At 40.5% G+C, this 27,966-nt stretch overlaps 1 protein-coding gene across 1 annotated transcript in view; it reads right to left on the bottom strand.

Moving 5' to 3' along the window:
* The window catches only part of slit3 (slit homolog 3 (Drosophila)), a 234,223-nt gene extending 211,947 nt beyond the window's left edge, over window positions 1–22,276 (bottom strand). The window contains 2 exon segments of the mRNA XM_061685536.1: window positions 3,344–3,415; window positions 21,622–22,276. Coding sequence (XP_061541520.1) covers window positions 3,344–3,415; window positions 21,622–21,800 — 251 coding nt within the window. The 5' untranslated portion in view covers window positions 21,801–22,276.
* Window positions 22,277–27,966: the final 5,690 nt, after the last annotated feature.

Raw genomic sequence — 27,966 nt, forward strand, 5'->3', positions numbered from 1 at the left:
AAAAAAGAGATAACTCATTTCCAAACCTTTTCAAAACCTGTACCACTCTCATTTGAAGAAAAACAAAAACCTGAAAACTTTTACAGCGAGCGTTTAGAAGCCTACTAGAACAGCTATTTGAGATTAATTACAGGCACCTGAAACAGCGGCAGGTGTGCGACTTCCATTTAACATGAGTGAGTGTGTTTGGGTCATTTTGAACACAGCCACATCCCCCGTTATAAATGGGTGTGTACACTTTTGCAATCACATTACCTCTGTTGTTGATTTTTTTTTCTTCCCCTTTCGACAAATATTTCTTTTCAAAATTGTGTTGTACAGGTTAGATGTCACAATAACAGTGGAATTTTTAAAATCTTTTATATTTGTCTTATTGTTTATATCATATAAACCTGGCATTTGAACAGGGATGTGTTGACCTTTTATAGCCACTGTACCTTGGGTCAACAGTTTCCAGCATGTGGATAAATCACTGCTTTTGCAACATATAAATGGGCACTATGCCTTTGGAAATATTTTTCAGTGAGAGAGATTCTGCAGTTGTAAAATATTTTGAAATGATTTAGCTTTGTCTCATTTGTTTATATCATAAAAACCTGTCACTTCAACAGGGGTGTGGAGACTTTTTAGATCCACTCTAAACCCTTCCAAGCCGCAAATATTTTGCCGATACGACATGGTCAGCCATGTTGTTAGTGAATGCAGTGATGTCACACTCCAGAAACACTTCGCTCCAGACAGAACTTGACGAATACTTTAGGGAACGTTCACCTTGTTCCACTCAATAAGTTCAATATGAAGCACACGTTTTCACCTAAACATCGAACACGCTTTGGAATTAGTCATTTCCAGCACAATCTGGAGCAAATCTGCTGGCTGTGAGGGTGCCAAGTGCCGCATGCCTGACACAGAGCCTTTATTTCTTTTTCGTCTCTTAAAATTCGGGGGAATGTTTGTATTTTTGTCAATACTCTTCAGGCATTTTTATTTGGATGAGTCTACTTAATGCGCAGTACACTAATGGGCAATCAGTGTAAATCGACAGCTTGGCTATGAAGTGCCGCCTCCACGAGTGAAAATACAGTACAATCTGTGCTTTTACTGTCTTTATGAGGGCTCAGTTTTTTTCATTAATTTATTTTCATCACTTCATTAATTAGTAGCCCCACTTGCCTATTCTGAATTCCCGAGCTCCACCCCGGTTGTCATTGGAACAAAAGCCGACTCCGCAGTGTATGGAGGTGGAGCGAACAGGTGTTCATTTGCACGAGAAAGAAGCGCCCGACTGGTACTAAGAGATACCGCTCGAATTATACGACGCAACGAATTTGAGGCTTTGACATTGGGGATTATTTTAGAAACGGCGAGGTGGGCAAACGGACATACAGTGAATCTTGTGGTGGGGGGTGGGGGGGGTGCACATGGGGTAATGCACTCCAGGGATTCTGGTATTCTAGTCAGGGAAGAAACGGGATAAAATATCTGCCATCACCAGGTATTATAAATGGTAGTGATTACACAACGATTACATCAAAGTAGGCTCGAGGCAAAAGCCACGTTGGTTTTATCTCTCCATTGCGTACAAATGGTAAAGCGTACATTAAGTGTGTAGTGTGTGTGTGTTTTCCAGCTCGTACTTTTCTCAGACTATCTTCACTTCCACAAACCATCTCCTGGCCAATTTGCAGAGATTTACAGTGGGGAAATGTCACAGCAGTTTCTCACCAACCACATGAAACAAACTCTTGCTCTCTCGAACTGCCTCGCTCACTCACACACAGGCTCGTCCGCATCGAGTCTCTCCATTCGTTGCAGATATACGGGGGCGCACAAAAATGGCTCGCGCTCCCACACAAGTTGTCACATTGGCCGACGCGAGCGCCAAAAGCCGCAGTGGTCAACAAATGTGCTTACAAATGAAAACACACACATGCATCAACTTATTTCTACTTCCCAGCCCAGCTTGTTCAGCGGGTGTATTTTTATCTGCTACCCTGAGTAGTACGTGTGATTATAGTTATTATGAGTCTCCACACACACACACACACACACACACACACACACACACACACACACTAATAGAGTAAAAGAAGTTCGTCCAAGCATTTGTCTTTGGTGGAACAAGCAATATGTCCTCGTCCGGAACAAACGTCCTCGAAATAAAAAGGTTGGATAGCAAGCGATAGCACATGAATAGAGAACGACAAGTACACTCGCACAAAAATACATTTACATTAACAGTATAGTCTCCATCTCTGTATGAAGCACGAATTGAAAAATTTGAAATATTCAATATGACCAATTTTAACCCAAAACGATCATTATAGTAATGTAGTATTTCTTAAATTTAAAAATATACAAAATACTCGTCACATATTTGTTAAAACTGTCAGTATAAGCTGACATAGGTGGAACGATCGGTGAAATCTGCCCTCTCTGGCCCTATCTTGTACATCCATGTTGATTTTTAAGAAACCACCACGCCGGAGAAAAACAACCAATCAGAGACCGAGGGCGTGACTGATGAGGTGTCAACTTGGGCTTCAGGAGCTTTGCTGAAATTAGGGCGTAATATCCAACTCTGGAAAATAAAAATAAATCCCATCCCTTGTTTTTCAATAACCAAATATAAGATGAGGAAACAGAAGCAGAGCGAAGGGACTTCAGCGAATTGAGACTATTTAGAAGCAACGCAGAATTAGCAACACTTTCGTCTTAACAGCTACGCTCATCAGCTCTTTTTGATTTTTAATTGATTATACATTCCTCAAAAATAAAACTAACATTTAATGTTATGGTAACAATCCATTACAAATAAGTCATGCCACCAATGTAGCACCCGTGGCTAACGTCAGCTTGTTTACAACGCTAATGCTAGCTTAGTGTTGGAAGTGCTGCTATTTTGTTAAATCTGGCCAGCGTTCTCTGTGACTATTGATCACGACTACCAACTTTCATGATCAAGCGACACTATGAATGGCCATGTTCGAGAATCACGATCATACTATGTTATAAATCATATCTAAATGTGTGGATGGGAAGAAAAAAAAAAAAAAAGAATCCTAAGGCGATATAAAAACAATGATAGCTAAATAGCTAGCTAGTTAAAGAGGCCTGCTAAGACAAGATTTGCTCCGTTATGACTTTTTAATGAGGATGCTTGCAAATAAACATTAAAATGAATAAAAGTAGTGGTTGTCTAAGCCATGAGAAAGTAATTTGAGGGAATTTGTTGCATTGTCCCCACATACTTGAAATGTTGTCTTAGGTTTGATTACAACAAAAACAGCTTTTCACAACAGAAATTCTCACGTACTATACTTTTACCCCGCAACAAACTCACAGAATTCGGAGGTTCTTGATGCCAGAGAAGTCCACTTTGGTGATCCGTGTGATGTTGTTTCTGTTCAGGTCCCTGCAGAGCAGCAAAGAGAGAAAAAGAAAAACAAAACAGCCATTAAACAGCAAACCTCAAAAATACATTAAAAATTCAGGGGGAAAAAAAAATTGATTAGGTTCAATGAGCACCAACAAACAGTATGAGTCTTAAATAAAAAATGTACGCTGGAGCATGAGAATGCCCGGCAGCTGTGGCGCCCACACACATGCATACCATGACACGTGCAAACAAACTCAAGCGCAAACACAAAAAAAAATGTGCATTAAACACAAAACTGAAAGAAATAAAAGGCTTCTTCGCAGCGTAATTTAAAAGCTGCTCATGTTTCCTGCCTGTCATTCAATCACGTTACGATGTATACATCGTGTAGCATGAAGTGTGTGTGTGTGTGTGTGTGCGTGTGTTGACTGGTTCCCTTTTCCACGGCCGACTGTTTATTGAAACGCCGTCGCACAGAAGGAATTAGGGCACAACACAGACAACAAACAATTTTCCCTCGTTTCACACACATGTATACATCGACATATAAACAGTTTGGGTTTGGCCCATCCAGCCCCCCACGTGTGTTTTTCATAACACACCTAAACATTTATAACATCTGATTTAAGCCCAGTATTCGGTTTCAAGGGAGCTAATAGGAGCCATACTGCAGCCTCAGACGTGGGCCAAAGCGGGGTCCGAGGGGTCCGCCGTGGGTTTGCGGCACAAATGTTCCCACTCGATATAGGCGGAACGCAATGGGAGGTGGAGGAGAGGTCTCCCAACCTTTATTGAGCCAAGGCACATATTTTCCATTATTTAAAAAAAAAAACAAAAAAAAAAAAAAAACAAACAAAAACATCACAAAAACTAGATACAGTGGTGCCTTGAGATACAAATTAATTCGAAAGAAAGGGAGGAGGAGGAGGTTGAAGGTGAGACCAAAGGCGCATCACTCTTCAGAAAAAGGTCAAATGTGGTAAAGCTGAAAGCATGACAACTTTCAACAGATTTTTCCCCTTCCAAACGTTTGTTCTTGCTGTTGGTTACAAGACAATAACAAAAGCCCCTATCACACTGCCTGATTCAACTGGGATTTATGCGGCTCTTTTCCAAGGTTTCTGTTCTGTATAAAGCACCGTCCACACATTCAGACAATTGGGCCAAATTTGAAAATTTCCCTCTCTTTGCAATCAAAGTCAGCAAGCCCTCTTCTTTTCCTTTCGGCTTGTCCCTTTACGGGTCGTCACAGCGCGTCATACTTTTCCATATAGGCTTATCTCCTGCATCCTCCTCTCGAACACAAACTGTCATCACGTCTTCCCTCACGACATCCATCAACCTTCTCTTTGGTCTTCCTCTCGCTCGCTTGCCTGGCAGCTCCATCCTCATCATTCTTCTACCAATATACTCACCATTTCTCCTCTGGACGTATCCAAACCATCGAAGTCTGCTCTCTCCAAGTTTATCTCCAAAATATCAAACCTCGGCTGTCCCTCTGATGAGCTCATTTCTAATTTTGTCCAACCTGGTCACTCCTAGAGCGAACCTCAACATCTTCATTTCCGCCACCTCCAGCTCTGCTTCCTGTCGTCTCTTCAGTGCCACTGTCTCTAATCCGTACATCATGGCTGGCTTCACCACTGTTTTATAAACTTTCCCATTCATCCTAGCAGAGACTTTTCTGTCACATAACACACCTTCTTCCACCCGTTCCAACCTGCTTGGACCCGTTTCTTCACTTCCTGACCACACTCACCATTGCTCTGGACGGTTGACCACAGGTACTTAAAGTCCTTCACCTTTGCTATCTCTTCTCCGTGTAGCCTCACTCTTCCCCCACCACCCCTCTCATTCATGCACATATATTCTGTCTTACTTCGGCTAATCTTCATTCCTATGCTTTCCAGTGCATGCCTCAATCTTTCGAACTGTTCCTCGACCTGGTCCCTGCTTTCACTGCAGATCACAATGTCATCTGCAAACATCATGGTCCACGGGGATTCCAGTCTAACCTCATCTGTCAGCCTATCCATCACCACTGCAAACAGGAAGGGGCTCAGGGCTGATCCCTGATGCAGTCCCACCTCCACCTTAAATTCATCTGTCACACCTACAGCACACCTCACCGCTGTTCTGCTGCCCTCGTACATGTCCTGCATTATTCTAACATACTTCTCTACCACTCCAGACGTCCGCATGCAGTACCACAGTTCCTCTCTGGGTACTCTGTCATAGGCTTTCTCTAGATCTACAAAGACACAATGTAGCTCCTTCTGACCTTCTCTGTACTTTTCCATCAACTTCCTCAAGGCAAATAATGCATCTGTGGTACTCTTTCTAGGCAGGAAACCATACTGTTGCTCGCAAATACTCACTTTTGTCCTGAGTCTAGCCTCCACTACTCTTTCCCATAACTTCATTTGTGTGGCTCATCAACTTTAGTTCCTCTATAGTTCCCACAGCTCTGCACCTCACCCTTGTTCTTAAAAATGTGCACCAGCACACTTTTCCTCCATTCCTCAGGCATCTTCTCACGTGCTAGAATTCTATTGAACAAGCTGTTCAAAAACTCCACAGCCACCCCTTCCAGATGCTTCCATACCTCCACAGGAATGTCATCGGGACAATACATTTCCCACCTCTGCTCTGTAGATAAAATTGCACCGTTTTCTCTTTCCTTCATACATTTTACCCCAGGAAGAACTTGTTATAATAATATGATTTCCGCTTCCATGATTTTATTTTTCCCTCCCTATAGTATCACCTCTCTCTCTTGCCTTATCTTTCACTCTTCCTCAGTTGACTACACACTTTCTCTATGCTTTTTCCGATCCCTCTAATCTGCTTTGCTTTCTTTCTAATCTCCCCTCTTTTATCTCAATCCCACTCCTTTTACAGTTGGCTACATTTTCTCCCCTCTCTCTCTCTCTCTCTCTCTCTGTCTTTCACCATCACGCCATCCTTATCGCCATGTCGTTTGCTGTGGAAACTTGTGCTCCGCTGCCTCTCTGCATTCAAACAAACACACAAGACCAGGTGGAAAGCTGCATAAGAAGTAGCCGAGTAGGGCAAAGACAGTATCTGACCTTGAATCTTTGAGAATATTAGTTAAGAATGTTAAAATGCTACTTAAAACATTGCCCGTATTTCATAATGTATTATTAATAATTGTTTGAAAACTAACTTAAAAAATATATAAAGGATTTTATGAATCATAAAAAAAAAAAGAAACATTTACAGCATATAAAAATGACAACCAAAGAGCTGTCATTGTCCTGGCTGCTCAGTACAATTTGAAAAAATTTAAATTTTAATACAAAGGCTGACTACCTTAGTTAAGAATGATAAAATACTACTTTAAACATTTCCTGTACAATTAATAAAGGCTTTATGCTGGGGCCAGATTGACCCAAACCGATTGGAAACGATTGTATGACTTCCTTTTGTGGAAAATAGTTTCTAAATTAGAACAAATCAGGTTTCACTGTACAGTATAGCCGACGAATGTGTTGGTAGTGTGGCTGCTCTTTGTTTGTGACCCCGCCCAGCAGTAAAGCTTTACTCTCACTTTAATTAAACAGCTGGTAGTCTGACAGCACTAACAACTACTTGTTCACATTCGTGTGTGTGTGTGAGTTCATAAGGGGTGGGACTCAAACAGCAGGTGTTCTTGGGAATGACCAACTTCATAACCCGACCACAAGCTGAGTGTTGGAAACATGGAACATGATTAGGAAAGAAGGAATGTTAAAGAAATGACAGCTCAGTTGACAAAGTCAAAGGCCAGCGCACTTAAGTCAGTTTTTCAGGTATTGTATCTATACTTGAATATTTATTTTTCCTGATGATTTTTTTACTTTTACCCCCTACATTGTAAACCATATCTGTACTCTCTTCTCGTTACTTTGTCAAAACAGACTACATCTTTTTTGTATGTCGAGTCGTCATCTGTGGAAGTTGAAAAAAGTGACTAAACATCGAAAAGTAATGTCAACTGCAGTTGAGATCTTGACTGATTGATTTGAAAAAAAAACAGCGACAGCAGTGACATGGACAAAAGTGAACCAGGAAGCGTAAACGAAAATGATGAAACTGATTTAGAGAGGCAAGATATTCCCTGTCCATGGCCTTATTTAAGAGGTTTGATGTTGTCAGCTGTAAGACTAATTTGTGATGAATGCGTTGTTTCTTGTGCCAGCTTCTGATGTTCAAAAATTCTCCATCTAACCTGGGGGGGAAAAAAACAGGTAATGTGGCCATCATACTTGCCACAAAAATCTGTAAATTATATTCATAAAATGGTGTTAGATTGGCCAAATACCATCAAAAGTAATAGTTCAGTTTGAATTCCATGAATTCCGGCTTGGTGTGCAAAACGGTTGAAACATCAAGCAGAAAACGAACAAGGCATCTTCACATATCGCTTCACTTTGCCGCATCCAATATGGCTGCGAAGTCGACATGCGATTCAGCACTCTATGCTTTAAATGTAGATGGTAATACTTGAGGCGTGTCACACAAGGTGCCATTCAAGCTAGCATCAAAACTTCTCGTGGCAGTGCTGCACAAATAGAGTAGCTATAGGATCCTCAAACATATGTAGCAAAGTATGTACTGTCTGTAGGGTAATGATAATAATTACCTCCCTTAAGACTGAGGTCTGGGGACCAGTCTGCGTAGATAATTGACAGTAAAAAGGTGTTTTTACTTTCTATAGTACATTTGTTTGTTTTGACCATCTTAAAAAAACTTGAATCAGTAACTACTATCTCCAGTCTTTTTTTTTTTTTTTTTTTTTTAATAAACAAGTATCTACTTTTAAGTGCAGCGTGAGAATACTTATGCCACCTCTGTCAAAGGGCCCCACAGAAATGAAGCCAAAACGGGAATCCTGACTTCAAATGCTCTTTGGCTCTTCGTCCGTCTTATCTACAACAAGTCTTGTTTGCCTTTTCTTGACCTTTGCGCTTCTCTTTTTATTTCCTCTCTGTCTGGAACAAGTTTCCCCTCTCTCAGTTATTTCACTCTTCTGAGGAGCACAAAAAAGAAAAAAAGAGAGTGGTCCTTGACTTCCTGCGCTAATCTCTTATTATTTCCACAAAGCACTTTTAATTGTTCCTCCTTTTCTTGCAGCCAGATAGGGATGCTCAATTTTGCCCTGTACAACTTGCAGCCACGCGAAAGGAATCCTAATTGCCTGCTTCCTTTTTCCCCACCATCCCTTTGACCAGTTCACCGCCGTGTCCGGCAACGAAGGAAGGAGAAGAAAGGGGCGTAAAACTACAATTGTCGGGTTACTGGACATAATGTTAGCTGCTTATGCTAAACCTGATCTGTTAAAGTAGCCTGAGGAGAAGAGAGCAGCTAAATACAGGGTGTCCTAAAATCATCTCCTCCCTCTTTGACTGTTTGTTTTGGTTTCAGGCGCAGATAACCCTAAATAATGAAAACCTTAAGATTAACTTAACAAATCACTAATGGCAGTACAAAAACATCAGAATTCTGACTGGAGTGAATCAAATTGTCACATCGTAATTTGAGTGAATCCCATTGCATCTTAACTGAATCGTATCATAATTTCAGTGACTCACACCATTACTGCAGTGAATCACATTGGAATCGAAGTGAATCATATCGTATTGTAATTGAAGCAAACATCATCTAATTGTAACTGTTGTCAATCACATCCTATACTTTGAGTGAATCGCATCGAATCATAATTGGAGCGGATCGCATCATGTTGCATTGCAATTGTAGTGAATCATAATGTATTGTAATAGAAGTAAATCACATCGCATCATATTTTAAGTTGAGTGACCTATCACAATTTGAGTGAATCACGATATCAAAGTTGGAGTGAATTGCACTGAAATTTGAGTTTATTGTATCTTATTGTAAATGGAATAAATAACGTAGCTTAATTGGAGTGAATCACATTGCATCTTAACATGAATTGAATCATAGTTTGAGTGAATAACAGAATTTGAGTTGATTATATTGTAATTGGAGTAAATCACATCGTAGCATAGAGTGAATCACTTTGCATGTTTAATTGGAGTGAATCGTATCATAATTTGAGCAAATAAAATTGCATTACAGCAATGAATCGCATCGTATTCTGAGTGAATCGTATCGTATTGTAGTTTGCGTAAATAACTTCGTATTTTAATTGTTGTTAATCGCATCATGTAATACGATAATATACCAAAAAAAAAGGCAAACGTGCAAAAAACCTTTGGGGGGGGGGAGAGAAAAAATAAATAAATAAATAAATAATAATGAAGTCAAATACTGATACTGGAAGTCTGCAAACGTCAACATGGATGTGCAAAGACAATATAGAAGGTCATTTCAAATGGACCAGTGCCCGCCTCAGAGATAAGTTTGCAGCCGATGGAATGGTTCGAGACGTCCGGCAATGATCTGGAAGTACTCGATGTCCAACAGCCCGACAAAAGAAGAACAACTGGTGGGATTGCTTATCCGATCCGCAAAGATATCCATAAGAAAATTGGGTCGTGGGTTAGGAATCTCAAAGTTAAGCATATGTTGGAGCGAGCCTGTTGTGGAATAATGAGTAGTCTAGTGTAGGGGAAGAAGACCATGTCAAAGCCAAAAGGTAAGCAGAGCTGAAGAGTTAGCTTCTGATAACAGACTCATACTTGAATGATGGGCGAAGGGTGTAGGTGCACGTGTGGCTTTAAAGAAAAAAAAAAAATTGATGCAAGGTTTACAGTTGCTTTCTCATCAAACACGATCATGGCCTACTCATCCCTGTATGCCAATGGAGATTAATTTATCAAAGAGATTTTGTCATACAGATAATTCAACATGCTGAGCGACCGCCGTCATTTGGCCTGGCAGAATGTACAGAGCGCGAGCAAACATTTGCAAACACCACAGTGGAATCTGGTCGGCCTTCGCGGTTTATTGCCGTCACAGCACGATGGCGAGATTGTTCCTCGTGTCGTCTTTGAACATTTCCCAGAAGAGGTCTGGCATGGACCCTTTCAGCTGGACGGTCTTGGTGCTTTGTCACAGGCCGGAATGCAGATGATGCCAAAGGAAACTAACACAAACCAAATCTGACCTTGCGTCCAAAAACAGATGAAAGAGGAGACGGGACAAGAAAAGAAGTCAGAAGTCGGTCACATTTTTTTGACTGCAGTCCGAAGGCCACTAAGTTGTATTTCCTGAAAGGTACAATGCAGTTTTGGGCTGTCTTCAATCTTGGTTTCATTAATTGTGTTGCTAGTAGGTCTCGGACTTGTTCTTCTTGTTGACAGAAAACGAATCACTTCAGAATCGTCTTTATTTACAAAGTACTGTATGTCAAAAACAAGAAATTTGTCTACGGTAGTTGGAGCAGCTCTTGTATGACAACACAGCCATTTGACAGAAAATACTTTTGAGACATAAAAACACAGTACAGAGAGTCACTGAGCAATAAAAGGTTACCAGTAATGTCGCAATGCAGAGAGTCTTTTTTTTTTTTTCTTTTTTTGGACAATTTTTGCAAATGATGTCCTCCAGTCACATTGGCAATTTGCAGCAGTTTGAAATGACTAATAGAGCAATGGTCTGGTACAATGACCATTGTGCAAATGTCACAGAGACTTCAAGAAATTTTAGCGGTTTAAAGTGACTGGCAGTGAGATAATCTGGAACAATGTCAATTGTGCAAATGGTGCAGATACTTCAAGCACGAGTAGCCAGTATTGGTCAATAACAGATATGCAAATAGTGCAGAGTGGCGAGACTACTACAGTGAGTGCACAAATAATGTATAATTGGCCCGACAGAGATGTGACAACAATCTCAAGACAAAATTGGAAGCATGTTACAATGGAATTGTAAGTTGACTGTTTAAGATGTTAATGGCGAGAGGGAAGAAACTGTTGGAATGTCTGGTAGTTTTAGTTTGCATTGTTCGATAGTGCCGACCTGAGGGAAGGAGCTGGAAGAGGTGGTGACCAGGATGAGGAGGGTCAAAGAGGATTTTGCATGCGCTTGTCTTAGTTCTGGCAGCGTGTAAGACCTCAAGGGTAGGTAGGGGCGTACAGACAACCTTTTCACGCCATACCAACTTTTTTCCACCCATCCATCAGGGTACCAAACGCAATGATAGGGCACCTAAAGCAAGCTAGAGAGACTGTTCATCTCCATAAGGCAACCGAAATGGGAAGAACACAAAACCTGACTTGTCACAAACAAATATTGCGTCATCTCGATCGTTGTCAAATGAATTGACAGCTTGTGTCACCACGACACAATGTCACGCTATCGCCATCCCGCCTACACATTCCTTACTGGAAGCCTGACCAGGATTTAGTATTCCATATCAATCCTTAACTGAACTGCTTGGTGGAAACACGACTTCACTGCCCAATTTCCAGTTCGTGTTTACTTTCCATCTTCTTGCCTGTCTGTCACATTAACGCATCTTGCAAATTCAGCGTCTATGCTTGATCACATGCGTGCTTTATGTGATTTACGATGTATTATTTATTTTTTTTTTTTTTTATTGTCCTTGCCACAAAGCGCCATCCCTTTTGCCAACGCTCAACCCACTGAGCCTGAAGAAAAACGTTATTGTTTGGTGACAAGAACAACGGCTCGACCACATGAAAAGAGAGCCGGACCGGTGAGCGTCCCTATATTTGAGGGTGGCGAGCTAAACTAGCTCGTAAAGCATCACTGTGTTTGGTTAGCGCCGCAGGGGTTTATTGGGCTACTTGTTTCTGTCTTGATTTAATCATGCAAGACACTGAGGTGGGGGTGTTTTGACTGGTAGGAGGCCACTCAACGAGAACAATGACAGCAGCAAGAATCAAGCAAGACAATGATTACTGATGACTCTCATTCCACTAGTTTGCGGACAGCAAACCCTAAGATGACAGTCATTATTATTCAATTACAAAAAAAAAATCATTTCATAATTTAAAAAATTTAAGAACCAAATAACTGCTTTTCCTAATAAAAGCGAAAAAATATAGCTATAGTGTTTTAAAAAAAAAAAGAAAATTAAAATAGGCAAGCAGTCAATCTGGAGTGATGCCTTGTTTCATCGAATGAAATAGTCTGTCTGGAGTCTGACTTTATGATTTGAAAATGTATAAATATATACATGCATACATTACATAAAATATAAAAAATATATATCCATTATAATAAAAGTTAAATTACAAATAATATTTAAATCAAGCCAACAGTCAATCTGGCGTCTGTTATTGATTCAATAAAATAAAGTCAGTCTGGAGTCTGATATGACAATCAAATATACAAAATTTTAATAAATTAAGATAACACTCAATCTGGATTCTAATTTCATGATTTTAAAAAATAAAATAAAAAACTGACACTGTACATGGGTAATAAAATAAAATGGAAAAAAAAAATTAGGTGAACAGTATTTATTTTTTTTTAAAAGCTTTTAGTTTTACTCAAGTGAATTGAATAATTGTAAAATGATAAATTAAGATAGGGGTCTGCGACAAAGGTTGAATAGATATGTTAGAAGGGAAATTTAAATGTGAAATATAAATAGTTACTGTAAAAAGGGGCCGTAAATATAAGATTTATTGTGTTTTCATGTCTTTCCATGTGCTCACCACCTGTGGGAGGGGCCATAGGGGTCGGGTGCTGCGCGAGCTGGGCGGTGGCCGAAGGCAGGGGCCTGGGCGATCCGATCCACGGCTACAGAAGCTGGCTCTAGGGACGTGGAATGTCACCTCTATGGCAGGGAAGGAGCCCGAGCTGGTGTGTGAGGTCGAGAAGTTCCGACTAGATATAGTCGGACGAGCCTCTACACACAGCTCGGGATCTGGTACCAGTCCTCTCGAGAGGGGTTGGACACTCTTCCACTCTGGAGTTGCCCACGATGAGAGGCGCCGAGGAGGTGTGGGTATACTTATCGGCGCCTGTACATTGGGGTTCACCCTGGTGGACAAGAGGTTAGCCTCCCTCCGCCTTCGGGTAGGAGACGGGTCCTGACTGTTGTTTGTGCCAATGCACCAAACTGCAGTTCAGAGTACCCACCCTTTTTGGAGAGCGCTCCGGCTGGGGACTCCATCGTTCTGCTGGGGGATTTCAATGCTCACGTGGGCAATGACAGTGAGACCTGGAAGGGCGTGATTGGGAGGAGCTAAGCCGAAAGGCGAAGCTCTCGATTTACCGGTCGATCTATGTTCTTACCCTCACCGATGGTCACGAGCTGTGGGTCGTGACCGAAAGAACAAGATCCCGGATACAAGGGGCCGAAATGAGTTTCCCCCGCTGGGTGTCCGGGCTCTCCCTTAGAGATAGGGTGAGAAGCTCGGTCATCCGGGAGGATCTCGGAGTATAGCCGCTGCTCCTCCACATCGAGAGGAGCCAGATGAGGTGGCTGGGGCATCTGAGTCGGATGCCTCCCGGACGCCTCCGAGGTGAGGTGTTCCAGGCGCGTCCCACCGGGAGGAGACCCCGGGGACGTCCCAGGACACGCAGGAGAGACTACGTCCTTCGGCTGGCCTGGGAACGCCTCAGGACCGCCCCGGAAGAGCTGGATGAAGTGGCTGGGGAGAGGGAAGTCTGGGCGCCCCTTCTAAAGCTACTGTCCCCGTAACCCGACCTCTGATAACCGGTAGAAAATGGATGGATGACGTTTTCATGTAAATGCGTCTGCTTTCCTCTTTTATCAAATAAAATCAAGTCAATCTGGATTCTGGTTTGGTATTAAAATGGACATTTACCTGGATCATAAATTTAAAAAAAAATACACAAACTAAATTAAATTAAAATTAACAGATTATTCCCCAAAAAAAAGACTGCCTTGCACAGAGTGTTGACAAGAAACATTTCCTGATCTGATCCTTAACCTCAGCTAACCTAAATATCTTTCAAAATCTCTTGCTCTGACACAGAACATTAATACCGGAGGGATTGTCAGCTGTTGAAAATGAAAGCTAACAAGCAGAGGGGACAAGAGAACGTGTTGCTTTGGTGATAGCCGCCTAACAAAACAGTGGCCCGGCTTGTTAATGTCAAATGAATCCAAACATTGACATGGTTATTTTAGTGAATGATATTGTAAACACTAGCTGATCTTTTCCACTATTCAGACAAAGATGATAATTACATTTTATGTCAATTTTTCCATCAAACAATTGCATGTTTGACCCATGATAATACGTGCCCATACAGAGCGTGTGTGTGTGGGAGATATTTTTGGCCCATTCTTACATACAGTATTTGCACTGTTAATGACGCCTACACAAAACGATGGGATCTCACAATGTGGTCACAGAAAAAAAGGGCACTTTAAAAACAGCACTTCGGTCAAAACAAGGGAAATTTTTTTTTTAGTATTTTCAGGCCTGATGGAGGAAGAAAGGGTTTGTTATTATAATTTGTCATGTTCTGGATTACAGAACAGATCAACAAAGTTGGTTTATTTGTCCAGTAGTTAGTTATGAAGGATGACTCCTGACTTCTGTGGACGATTCTATTAATGGCAGAGTGACTTAGAGAGCAGGAAAAAAAATAATATTTTTTTTAATTCTTGTATTGGCACTTTTATCCAGATACTCGTCAAAATTTCCAGGCTTCTACTTTGGTACATGTGCCATCCCATTCATCGAGTTTTGCGGATACTGGTTGTTTAGGTTTTGCATAATCCTGATAAACTAACCAATGAAACAACATTGATCAAATTTATACCTCTTACTACTACTGACTGATATATTGTTGTTTTGGCAAATGCAACCAAAGATAAAACTTGGTGGATGGGTGATCCATGTCAGCGTAGATTAAAAAAAAATACATTAAATAAATTGTGAAAAACAAATCCTTTGTGTGTGGGGGGTGGGGTGCATGTAGTTTCCCAGAAGGCCAGAAAAAACAAAACGTCCTTTCGCCAACTGGCGGCCGGAGTGGCACAACAAGTTATAGAGAAGGTCAGTTGGAGCATCAGCCACTGACCTATAAGCACAAACCCAAATTTTGGTTTCCCTCCCTCACGCCACTTGCCTGAAGTGAATCAAACAGTTTGCGACCGCAGGATGATCAGCGGGATAATAAAAAGCTGTGTGAGAACAGCGAGCTGCTTGTGGCTTTTTATGTCGTAGTACTTAGTAGTAGTAACCCTAAAAAAAAATGAAAAAGGGGGGTGGGGGGTGGGGGGGGGGGGAGTCTGCAATTGCAATAAGGCCCTGTGATGACATCAGTACCATCTTGCTCGCATGTTCCACCAAACGTTCTCGCTGAGGCGCCCCGCAAAAACGCTGAAGTGCATCACAAACAAAAACATCGCAAAAGCTTCCAATACTGAAAAGTGAACACATTGCAGTTGGATGAGATTGATGCTCATGACTAAAAACTCAAAACAGTCCGTGTTGGTTCTTCGGCTTAATCAAGCCTCTCGCAGATTCCGGTCACGACCGTGGAATGTTGCCTCTTGCTAGCTCGCCGGACGCCGTGCATGGCGCTTCAAGAGGCTAGCAACCAATTAGAAGACAGTTTTCATTAGAGGATGGAGAGGAGGCTGAGTTTGTCACACCCACACACAAACACACATGAACAAAAAAGTAATAATAATAAATGCACACACACACACACACACGCATGTGCGCGCACACACACACAAACAGAACCATTCTGCTGGGCTGTGCACAGCGTGACGTTGGCGAGGGGAAATGGGAGCTGTGAAAACTCCAGCAGAGGTGCTTGTAGCAAACTAACGGGAGCGTGTATGTGCGCGCATGTATGCGTGCGTTATTGGGGGAGGAGTTATAGTGGGGGTAAAGGTGAGGATGGAAAAAAGAAGAGGAATAAACATGCATTGTGGTTTATTTCTGGAGAAAAGGAACTTGGTTGTTCAATGAAGATAACCAGTAATAATGTCTGGATATTTTAAACAGTGCTTTTCTTTTACATATGCGGACACTTCTAAGTGACCCCAAACTTTTGACCAGGAGTGTCTTTTCTATTAGCTACACTCAAGTATTACAAAAGCTATTTTGTACTAATTAAGGATATCATTTCTGAGAAAAATCTTCTCAATTTGATGAAAAGCATGACTGAAGCGGTCTTCCTGTCAAATTGTGTACCACTGCTGTCTCTTTAAAATTTAAACAAAAGAACAGTTGATTAATCGATCAAACAAATGGAGTCCATTGCTTGTACTATATCTCATTTTACCAGCACAGCAATAATGTGACACTTGCAGATCCCTAATGAAATAATAACACTCCTGAGTGTGCGTTAGCGTTCGCACTTCAGCAGATGTGAATTGGACCCATGAGCTCTCCGATTCATTTTCCTCAGCCTGTTGAGCCCCATACCCCTACATCCCATCCTCCCTTCTCTTAATTAGATGCAAATGAGGTCTCAAGTGGCTTCCCAGGGAGTGAACCTGAGAGAAGTGAAGCGCCTGAGGGAAAAACGTTCATGTGAGCCTCAATGAGGAAGAAAGAAGAGGTGAGGGTGTCTTGTTAACCTTCCAATTCTTCTATTAACAGGCAAGAAGAAAAGGGTTTTCTCCTGCTGGCAAAAGGTGCAAAGTGAATGTGATGCTTTAAAAACCAAGTTCAAGTGCAAAGTGGCTAATGTGACTGCACAAGATTGCAGGACTTATGACTTTCTTACATTATGACTTGATTTGCTTTAAATTTAAGCGGGGGGGGGGGGGGGGGGGGGGGGGGGGGGCGGGGGGACTCGACTTGCTTGATTCTTGGAACCTTCTTGAAATTTAAAAGTTAAGACTTACAACTTATGACGCCTCAACTTAAATTTGAACATTACATCCACCATAGCAAAGAGACACAAAGCAATACAGTAATGCAAAACAAATAATGGTGCTAATAAGCTAACACAGCGCTCACAAAGCAAATGAATTAAGACACAAAAGTGTTCCTGTAAAGCTGGCCAGCTCTCCGTTTACTCTGACAATAATTCATAAGCAGTAGGCCCATAAAAACATTCCAGCCAGGAACCCATCGCTAGTATTGTTAGCTTAACTGGCTAAGATAGCCTGCACTGAGAATGTTAAGTTGCACAAAATTAGCATATTCTTTAAAGAACTACGGTGGCTACAATAGCTGCGACAATAAATCCAAAGCTGAATGCAGCACATAGCTAGTCTTGTTAGAAGAGCTAAGTAAGCTTTCCCAAGTCCCAAGCTTCGTTTGCTTAACTGGCTAAGCTAGCCAGCGTTACTGTGAGTCATTTTTCAGCAAATGGGTTCCACACTGAAAAACGCAAATAGGTGAATTTGAGAGTAGTGGAAAAACTAAAATATATGCATGATTGCACGTGCCGCGGCGTGTTCTGTGCTGTGATTGGTTAGTCTGCCTTTCAGGTGTGTGGGTATAGCGCAACTTCAATTCTCAGGCATTTTCTGGGCCACTATTTTTCATTTTGACGGACTCCCCCCTTCTCCAGGCAGCCGAGGTGGTCGGTCCCCCGTAGTTTTCAATATTCCACGGCAGGTTATTTTCACCACCATTGACTTTTATTCCCACTTCCCTTCCCCTCGTCAACCTATGTCTTGTATTTGTAACCGCTTCTGGGACTTTTTTACGTTTGTTTTCTCCAAGTGCATACATATGGTTTAAGCGAGCATTAAAAAGGAGATTAAAAGTAGTAGTAGCCCCCCAAAAAAGATTTTACACTTGGGGATAAATGAGCCCTCCTCAAATGTCCTATTGCAACATTAAATTGGGAGTGCATTATGTGGACAAAAGTATTGGGACATATGGGTATACAGGAAGTGACAATGTGTAGTTCATTTACACCTTCTACAAGATATTTGATTGTCAAATATCTCTAACGATTATTCAGACCAATTATCCTATGGCGTACAATGAGATTCATTTCACGACACAGCACAAAGACACACACAACCATGAGCGGGGTACACATTTACAGATAATCCGTTCTCATTTGAGCCGGAGTCACTCCTTCCGATCAACGGCAGCAAAAAACAGATCTCTAAAAAGATTATTCTGGGAGATTATCCTGTGATATTGGGTGGGTTAAGAGATTATTCTTCCCAGATCTTCCCGGGAAACGGTCGGAACAGAAAATTGTAAATGTTAAACCCGTTCAACATATCCAGATAGTCTTGATGCCTCTCACACTACTCTGAAAACAAATATAAAAGTTGAATCTTTTCAACATTTATGATTTGAATTGCCTTCTTGCCCTGTGGCGGTGTACACACATACCGGGCCAAATTTTAAGCATTGCGATCAATAGCCTGATTATCAAACGTCTCTGAAAGATTGGGATGTGTTAAGAGAGATTTTTCCTTCACGATCTACTCGGAAAACAGTCATGGACTGACAATTGTAAATGTTAAATCTGTTCAATATTTTCGATCACAGATCCTTGTGTGTGGTCAGCACAGTTCTGGCCTTTGGCACCACACTGCCTCTCACAGGTCAGTCTTCAAACTACAACAGACATCTGGTTTGGATGAGCAGACTCACAATTGTCCCTTTTGTCCTTGAAAACTCCACTACAAGCAACAAGAAACATTGCTGTGTCATAGAAAGTTGTACCCAATCAATTATGTCTTGTGTAATCTATTATTGAAGCCATTTAACTCAGTTAAGATGTTCAAAATCAGTATGCGAGTGCCGCACTTATGACGCACTACATTGAATATGGCAACTAAAGGGTCTGATGGATTAATTTATTGATTGAAATATGCACTAAATTAGAAAAGTGTTTCTGGAATCGCATCGAGTGACAATGATCCAACGTCTCGCTTTGTTTTCCATTCACTATCCGCAAATAAATAGCTGCTGGGGGACCAAAACCACAACAGAACTTGTGTTTAAGCAGGATTTTCTGCCAGGACCTGAGCAAATGTGACAAACGTTGTCATCTAATGGCACCAATGACTTGTCTGAATAAAGTTCCTCAACTCACGTTGACAGTTCCTTAGCCACCAGATGGCGCCAAAACAATATTGTTATTCCAAAAACTCCGCAAATAGGTAACTTTGCAAATGTCGAACAGGAATAAAATGCGGGGGTTCACTTTATATGGCACTCTACTACTGCATGTAGTGGCTAGGGAGTCATTGGGAACGAACGCACCCTTGGACAAAACAGCAGTGTAAAAGTTTCATTCCATCAATGCTGCTGTATCCCCCTAAATATTAATATTCTTCCTCGGGGGTGAGGTGGGGGAAGGGGGTAGAACCCTCAAATTCCCCCCTTCCATCGCAGCCTGCTCTAATTATTTATTATCTTAGAGTGTAAATGTCTTCAGGGGATTGCTGTGTAAAAGCCAACAGGTCCCGGAAGGTCACCAAACAAAAAGCAAGAGGGCCCCCAGGCTAGAAGGTGTGTGTGTGTGTGTGTGTGTGTGTGTAGTTCAATGCTGGCCACTTTATTAGGGACACCTGCATAATGTAAGGGCTATACCGACTATGAAAAAATTATATATATTCTGCATTTCGCTAGCGTTGGGCCAAAACCTGCTAAGTCAAAATGTGGTAAATTTTATATATATATATATATATATATATATATATATATATTGTTTTAATCAAATCGATACTATTGGTCAGTGCCCACGTGGGTATGTTATTTTTTTTAACTAGTTATTGACCAATATATGGTGTTGAAAATGGCTTTCTCCCTTTGGTGATGCAACGTTAATGGCGCAACAAACATGCATTGATTGCATTTTTCTTGGTTTCCTGAAAAGTGATGGCTTTGTAGATGTGAGATTTTCACCCGAAGACAGCGATATAAATCCATCCATCTAATGTGAGCGTAACATGGCGTCAAAGTTTAATCATCTTTTTGTGGATTCCTTGAAAGTTAGAAAAGGAGTCCCTGGACTCCAATTTCAACTAACAACACGGAATTGGGTGGATTTTGATAGGAATAGCACGCATGAAAATAACTCAAGGACCCATGGCCCAAATTGAACAGGAAGTCGGCAATTTTTTTTTTTTAAGCAGCCACTTTGGGTGAATTTCAACTCGATTTTTGACAATTCCTACTGTGGGATTTATCCAAATGAGCCTCTAAGTTGCGATGTTTATAATGGCTCTTTCAATAACAAACCTGTTGATGTATCATCTTTGTAAAGGGACTTTTTTTTTTTTTTTAACCCAGCTCTTGTACTGAACGCCATTGGCTGTTCCTAATTAAGTGACCAGTGTTTGTACATGTATCACACCCGCTCCACAGCATGCAAATCATATCAGTGCCCCACTTTAAACCTTTGCACTGATTGCGTTTGTTGTCTCTGGCTCTGCTGTGTTGTGGATCGCCCGGAGGGGCTTTTTTTTGGGGGGGGGGCTTCACCATTACCACGCATAATCACTTCCATATAGCATTGCAGCATAAGTGTGTGTGTTTGTGTTGTGTTTTGCGTGTGTACATTGTGTGTGTGGTATATCATCACTGTGCTCAACATGTTGGGAAAGCTTCCAACTTCTTCAACTCGTAAACCCAATTGGACTAAAATACAGCAAAAGATTACAAGTAGTAAGAACTACATAGTCATTCATTTACTGACACAAACTGTCAAAAATTGTGCCCCTAATTAAGAGTGACAAGAATAACTCAATTAAAATTTTAATTCTGATGATTGTGACCATTAGGTTTTGAGTTTGGGGACCCCTGAAGTTAAGTTTAAAGACAAAATTGTGACATAACAACTTTTTTTTTTTTTTTTTTTTCCATCTTAAAAAAAAAGCCAGGACTAGTTCAATTGTAATTGTAAAAAGTTCCATTTAACTCAACTTGTTAGTGGCAAATCTTTAAATCCAAGTTAAAAAGCAAAAAAATATTTCATTAACTTTAAAATGATGTTACAGCATTCTTTGAGAACTTCAAAAAAAAAAACTACACCTAGTTAAATTTATTGTTGGAATAGTTTAACTTCTAAGTGGCGAATATCTCTTTTGAATCTGCCAAAAATCTGCAAATTTTCATTTAAAGAAAAAAAAAAGAACTAAGGTTTTTCTCTCTTAAAAAAGAAATGCAATACTAGAAATCACTGTTTAAGAACTTTTGTACTTGTAGTTTTGCCAAGAAAATTCTTCATCTTCCACATACTAGGTTCATTATTTTAGGTAAAGTTGGAAAAAAGTCACATTCAACTGAACCTAAGTGGCAATTCTCAAATGTTGAATGCCAGGAGTCCTCTCAGTTGCACAGCATAATAAAGTAAACAGTTTAGAGTGCGCACATAAAACATTGACCAAAAGATGCAATCGTTCTGTGGACACTTACAGGCGCTCAGCTCCGCGTGGGATCCCCTTCGGTACGGTCTTGAGCCCCAGACCCTGACAGTCCACATGGGATCCGGAGCAGCTGCACTTGTGCGGGCATGCGTTCGTGCTGGACACGGTGCACAGAACCAGGACCAAGCAGAGAGCCCAAAACCTGCTCGGTTCGGCCCCCTGAGCCATGATGATATCCCCAGAGATTGAATTAAAGAAAGAAATCCACGCCGGTGCGGTTGAAAGTTGGATCTCCAGGGTAATAAATAAATAAATTTAAAAAAAATTAAAAATAAAAAAATAAAAAGTGGCCCTAAATATTTAAACGTGTGGAACAAACACTCCCTAAAAGTTAAATCACATTTAAAAAAGAGGCAAAAAGTAAGAAAAAGTTAACATTCATCCCTCAAGTCGATGCGTAAAGTCTCCAAAAGTGGTTCCCCCCATTCAATCCGGTAAGTCAGCACATCCAAAACTGCTGCTTCGGGGGAAATGAAATATTTAGTCGGAGACGGGGGAAAGAGAACCAGTAGCATCCCATCCACGGCCGGGCAGTAAAAGAAGCGATGTCATTACAAAAAAAATTAAATAAAATAAAAGAATGAGAAGATAAAAAGAAGGCGTCACCATGCAGCACTGAAGTTGTGAGGGAAGTGGCGCAGAGCAGACTGGTGCGCTCTGAGGGTTTGGAGTGAGGAGAGCCCCCTCCTCCTCATTCCTACCCCCCAAAATCATCTCCTCCCCCCTTCTCTCTCTCTCTCTCTCTCTCTCTCTCCAAATGTCACCACAACACCATTCAAACTTTTACTAACCCTCATGCAATTCTTAGGGGCATTTTGTGCCATTCATTTTTGTTTTTCCAAGCAATTTTGGCTGTGTTGAATGACTACAGGTCAAATGTACCGGAGGATATTTCAATACAAAATGAGACATTGGTGTTGAAAACCACTGAACATGTCAATTTTCATCCCACAATTATCGCAACCAAACTAATGCTGATCCTGTATGTTAAGACTTCCTTTCCATTTTGTCTACCAGACTCATTTTTTTCATTTTTTTTTCATTTTTTCCCGCATTCAAAGCATGCAGCAGAATTTCAAGCGCACTTTACTATTGAAGGGATATGACGTTGGTTAAAGGTGCGTCTTAAAAATAAACTGATGCAGTCCTTTGGTACCAATTTAGCTTGGACTACTCGCGTTCCAGTTTTAATTTAGTAGACTCTTGGTTTTCATGACAATCCATACCCAAAGTTCTGACTAAAAAAAAATTGTATAAAAACCAAAGCAATATTTCCCATAGGAAATGATGCAATTCCAATTAATCTGTTCCAGACACTAAGAAATGCGAACAAAAAAAATAAAATTAAAAAAAACATTAGGAAAACTGGACCACAAAAATATTAAGACTGCATTATATTTGGGTTTTTCCACCATGTAGCACTCATTGACCCATTTAAAGCATGCAGCAACATTTCACACTTTTCATAAGGATGCCTAGCGACTGAAACGTTAAATTCTTAGATGCTAGATAATGTTGTGCCTTAACATAATCCAAGGACTAAAATGTTCAAGGATTCAGCAAAATGTCACCTTATTTTCTCCAAGGGTGCTTTGCTACTGGTGCATCCTAAACTAATGTGGTGCTTTTATGGTAAGCTTTCAATTTAGACTACAGTAGTTCCTTTCAATTTTTTTTTGTTCGAGATCATCTAGCTATACCTTAGGGGGTGAACATATAATTTGTATTTTATACTGCTGAATTAGTTTTAAAAAGATTTACTTGGTTAAAGTAAACAAGGCTCCAAAGAATGCCACAACAACAGAAAACTGCAAGAACAAATGCCAAACTTTTAAATCTTAACATAAGATTGTTTTTTACTTTGGGTAAGTTTTTGTTACTAATAGTCCTAAAAACAAAAAAACATATAGACCAAAATGTCACTCCGCGGGAGTTGACTTTTTCCTCGCTTCATTCTTATTCTTTTGAAAACATTCTAAATAGAACACCACTAAAAAAAAAATTACCTTTACTGTAGTTTACATTATTGTTCAGCCATGGCAGAGGTCTGCAATCTGAGATTTGGATTTATGAACAAAATGTCTCGTAATGTCGACTTTCGGCAAATGGTCAGCCCTTTATAGGGCACTACAAGTATTAAATAGTCATGCCAGTTATTCTACATTGAAATAAATTTTAAAAAATATATATATATATATATATATATATATATATGCAACACCATAATAACATTTACTCATATTTATACATAACTTTTTCATTAAAATTAACTTTCTTGATTGGCTAAGACTTCTGCCTTATAGTGAGACTTTCGGCATCCTTCTGTACATAAATATGGTTCTTTTCTTTTATAAAAAGGGCTACAAATGTGGCCTGTAACTCTGGAAAAGCTAATCACTGTGTCACTGCTAGTAAGCACAAAGTGCATTTATTACCGTTGAAAGCAAAATTTCATGACATGCGTTCCAAAAAAAGGGTTTTAAGTGTCTTAATGACAAGTTGACGGCTACTGAAGCTTTAGAAAGATGTCTTCTAGACAACTTTAAGGGCTTCGTGTCAGTTTGCAATATTAAACTAGGTTCTAGTATTAAACTATCATTATTTTCTATTAAATGCCCCCCAAAAAAAACCATCTCTGTAGCCACACACTTTATCAAAAGACTTGACAGTGAAAAGTCTCCCTCTTCAGCTTGTTAAAATCCTGCTGCCCCCTATTGGCCAATCCTCCACATGCACACTCAAAGATGTTCAGCTTATTCACATCACTGCGATAGTTTGATTCAGTTCGAAGCGGGTTGAAATATAAATCCTAAATTGTCCAATGAAGGTTCATAATTACAGCAGAGCCCGCAAGGAACAAAGTCAGTCTGCCCCGTTACGCTACTAGTTAAATTGCTTCAATAAGCGATTACACAACACACAATTGATTAAGTACAACTTTTTATAAAGCTGTGCCTTAAAAAATGTTTTTTTTTTATTTCAAGGCCACAATATTCGGTGTCAATGCATTATTGGTATGTCTATTCCCCCCCCCCCCGCCCCCCCTTTGAGTAACATTTTAACATTCTGAACGGTCATGCACGTACAAAGAGCGTTAACTGCTGTATAATTTAAAACTACCCATCCATCCGTAATCTGTATGTATTTTCTATAATGTTTATCCTGTTCAGGGTTGTGGGGAGCTGGAGCCTATCCCTGTTGACTTGGGGCAAAAAGGTGTACCACAGCCAATCCACTACTAGAGAAGATAATGTCGGTTAAGGCTATTCGCGCCTTCAACATCTTGCTATATTTTTTGGTATTTGATTATTTTATACCGTATTTGGTGAATGCCCAATTCATTTCCCGCGCTGGTCCACTTGGTGGCGCGTCGAGAACGACGTAGCGGAAACAGTACAGAAATGACGCATTTTGCCAAGCAAAGAAAAAAAATAATTTTTATAAAAAGCTTGCTTAACACATTTTACATTTCTGTAGCAGAAAAGGACCCCTTAGCTGCCCGACAAGGTGCCTGACATAAAACAAATGAGGTTCAGCAATGTCCGAGCAATGCATGCATAAAACTTAGCAATAATAGTGAATTTACAACAATTGCCTCTTCTGAAGAATCCATCTTTTTTTTCCCCCACTGGCTGTTCTTGAAAACAGAATACAAATCGTACATACAAACATACAAAAGGCTCCCTACATTATATTGACGGTTTCTGTTGCTGTAATACCATAATTCCAGGCAAGGGGACAACAGAATTTACAAATTATAGCTTTAAATTACTCACGTTTTGAAGACATGTAACAAAACAGGAACTTGTTTGTAGAGGAAGTACTATAATTGCAGTCTGTGGTACCCCTCTATTGTGGCATCACAAAAGAAAAGAAAGAAAAAAAAAAAGTCAAGGGATATGCTGATGTCATGTTAAATGCTAATTAAACTCCAAATTTATGTTTATGGTTAAATTTCAAATTTTCACATATTTTTGAGTGTTCCACTATATTCTTAAAAACCTGTCTGACGGTGTCGATCAAAAACAAGTATTTTGCTCTTAAAGGCCGCTTTCTTGATAAAGATCATACACATACTCTTTTACCCACAAAACATGCTACTATTTTCTTAACTCCGTGTTGTCCCGCCACCATTTCATTAAAATTTCCCCCTCGCGCCACAGTCACTTTTATTATTTCAGGCTTATGTGACAATTTAGTAGGAGCTCCACAGCAGCGGGACAGCAGAAGCAGTTCACTTCTGGCATGATGGGAAATTAAAGCCGTTCAGTGGCAAAGCCTGTCAAGGTGTGCGAATCTCACAACTTGGCATCTCAGCATGTAGCACGGCCTGTTAACATGCTGAATGACACGTTGATATCTGATCGTTTCTAAACAATGTAACCATTTTGACACGTTTGGGGCACGGTTGCGTGTTAACTTCCGGTTAGCAGGCGAATGTGTAGCAACATTGAAGTCTGCGGGAGGGTGGGATTCCCAGGATGAGGAGTTTTCCTGAGACGTGCGAATGCCATTGAAAACATGTCACACTCCAAATGTGAAATCAACCTCTGTAGCGGATACGGAAGTTAATCGTAGCCGCGTTGCTGATGACGTGCCCACCGCTTCGTTCATAAGCGGTACTGCGCCCATGACTGCACGCATCGGTGCCTGTGATACGCCGTCAACGGCATATTGCACGTTTGGATTTTTAACAGGGTGTCAAAAATTCAAACGTTAGTGTGTCACTGAATGAGCAGGAGGAGCTCAGAAGGACCTCTATGCGACAACATCCTGTTGTCATCCAAATTTTGTTATCTAATAGATAACATTTAAGTGAACATTGTTGGTGGTACAAAAAAAAAAAAAAAAAAAAAAAAAAAGTTGTCAAATTTGGAACATAAGCAGCATTCATATTCACTTTACGAGGACTTTAAACGAATGACCCAGGCTAAAATAAATACAACTTGTAGATTTTTATTTTTCATGTTCATGTTTAGCATTAACACTAACAATGTTTAAGTGTCATGTCACTAAAATACCCCTCAAACATGAAGATAAAAGGCCAATCATCATTAAGGCCTAAAGCAACCTGAAACAAAAATCCAACAAGTCAATGCAACACTGCCCCTGGTAGTTTTATAAAACATGCAAAACACCTCTGCAAATAAAGTTCTATGGCATCAGTCAGTGCTATTACTAACAAACATATCAGGCTCATTCCCGGCAAACTAGCCGGAGGATGTAACAGTGAGGAATTGTGCAACTGATGAGGTTTAACACAACATGAAAGTCCACTTACTTTACAGGCCTGCATGGTGGTCCGCATACTCAAGGATCCCTCAAAAATTAGTCCCCCTCATGTTTGTTAACTCCAGTCACTCTGCACTTTGCTTTCATTTAGCTCATTTAACCTGCAATTACTCCAATTAAGCCTGAGTTGCTTCTTCTAGAAACACAATGGGCTTTTCTTAACATGAGTGGGAGTGATGATTATTTAATATAATGGATAATTCACATCGTCAAACTCAGAAATCAAAGCTCATCAAATTTGCAGCTGGGCGTGTCCTGTGACGAGGACACGCGTGGGATTCCTAATAACGAGGCTATGACGTGCAGGTGGAAGATTTGAATTGGGCAAGTTGGCCGAAGAGCTGACTGGCTCTTGGAAGGGGGCGCGGCACAAAAGGTCCAATCAGTGACAACGCAAAGCTAATGTCATTCAAAGGGAGTTATTCAATTAGTTGGAGATAGTTAAGCACCCCCCCCCCCCCTCCCAAAAAAAAAGATACATTTAAATAAAGATGATTTTTAAGCTCAATATTACATTAAAAAAATTATGAGAATCACTAAATTGAAATATTAAAAATAAGTAAAACATTTAAAAAAGTTACATTAATTTAGATAATATTTGTTAAAATAATAATAATAATAATAAAAACCACTAATTACATTTGTTAAAATTAGTTAAAAAATACAATAAAGTGTATACAAATATATTTTAAATACAGTAGCTAGGGTAAGGCGGCACGGTGGCTGACTGGTTAGAGCGTCAGCCTCATAGTTCTGAGGACCGGGGTTCAATCCCCGGCCCCGCCTGCGTGGAGTTTGGATGTTCCCCCCGTGCCTGCGTGGGTTTTCTCCGGGAACTCCGGTTTCCTCCCACATCCCAAAAACATGCATTAATTGGAGACTCTAAATTGCCCGTAGGTGTGAATGTGAGTGCGAATGGTTGTTTGTTTGTATGTGCCCTGCGATTGGCTGGCAACCAGGTCAGGGTGTACCCCTGCCTCCTGCCCGATGACAGCTGGGATAGGCTCAAGCACGCCCGTGACCCAATTGAGGAGAAGCAGCT

This window comes from Phycodurus eques, chromosome 9 (assembly GCF_024500275.1).
Source record: "Phycodurus eques isolate BA_2022a chromosome 9, UOR_Pequ_1.1, whole genome shotgun sequence".
NCBI lineage: Eukaryota > Metazoa > Chordata > Actinopteri > Syngnathiformes > Syngnathidae > Phycodurus > Phycodurus eques.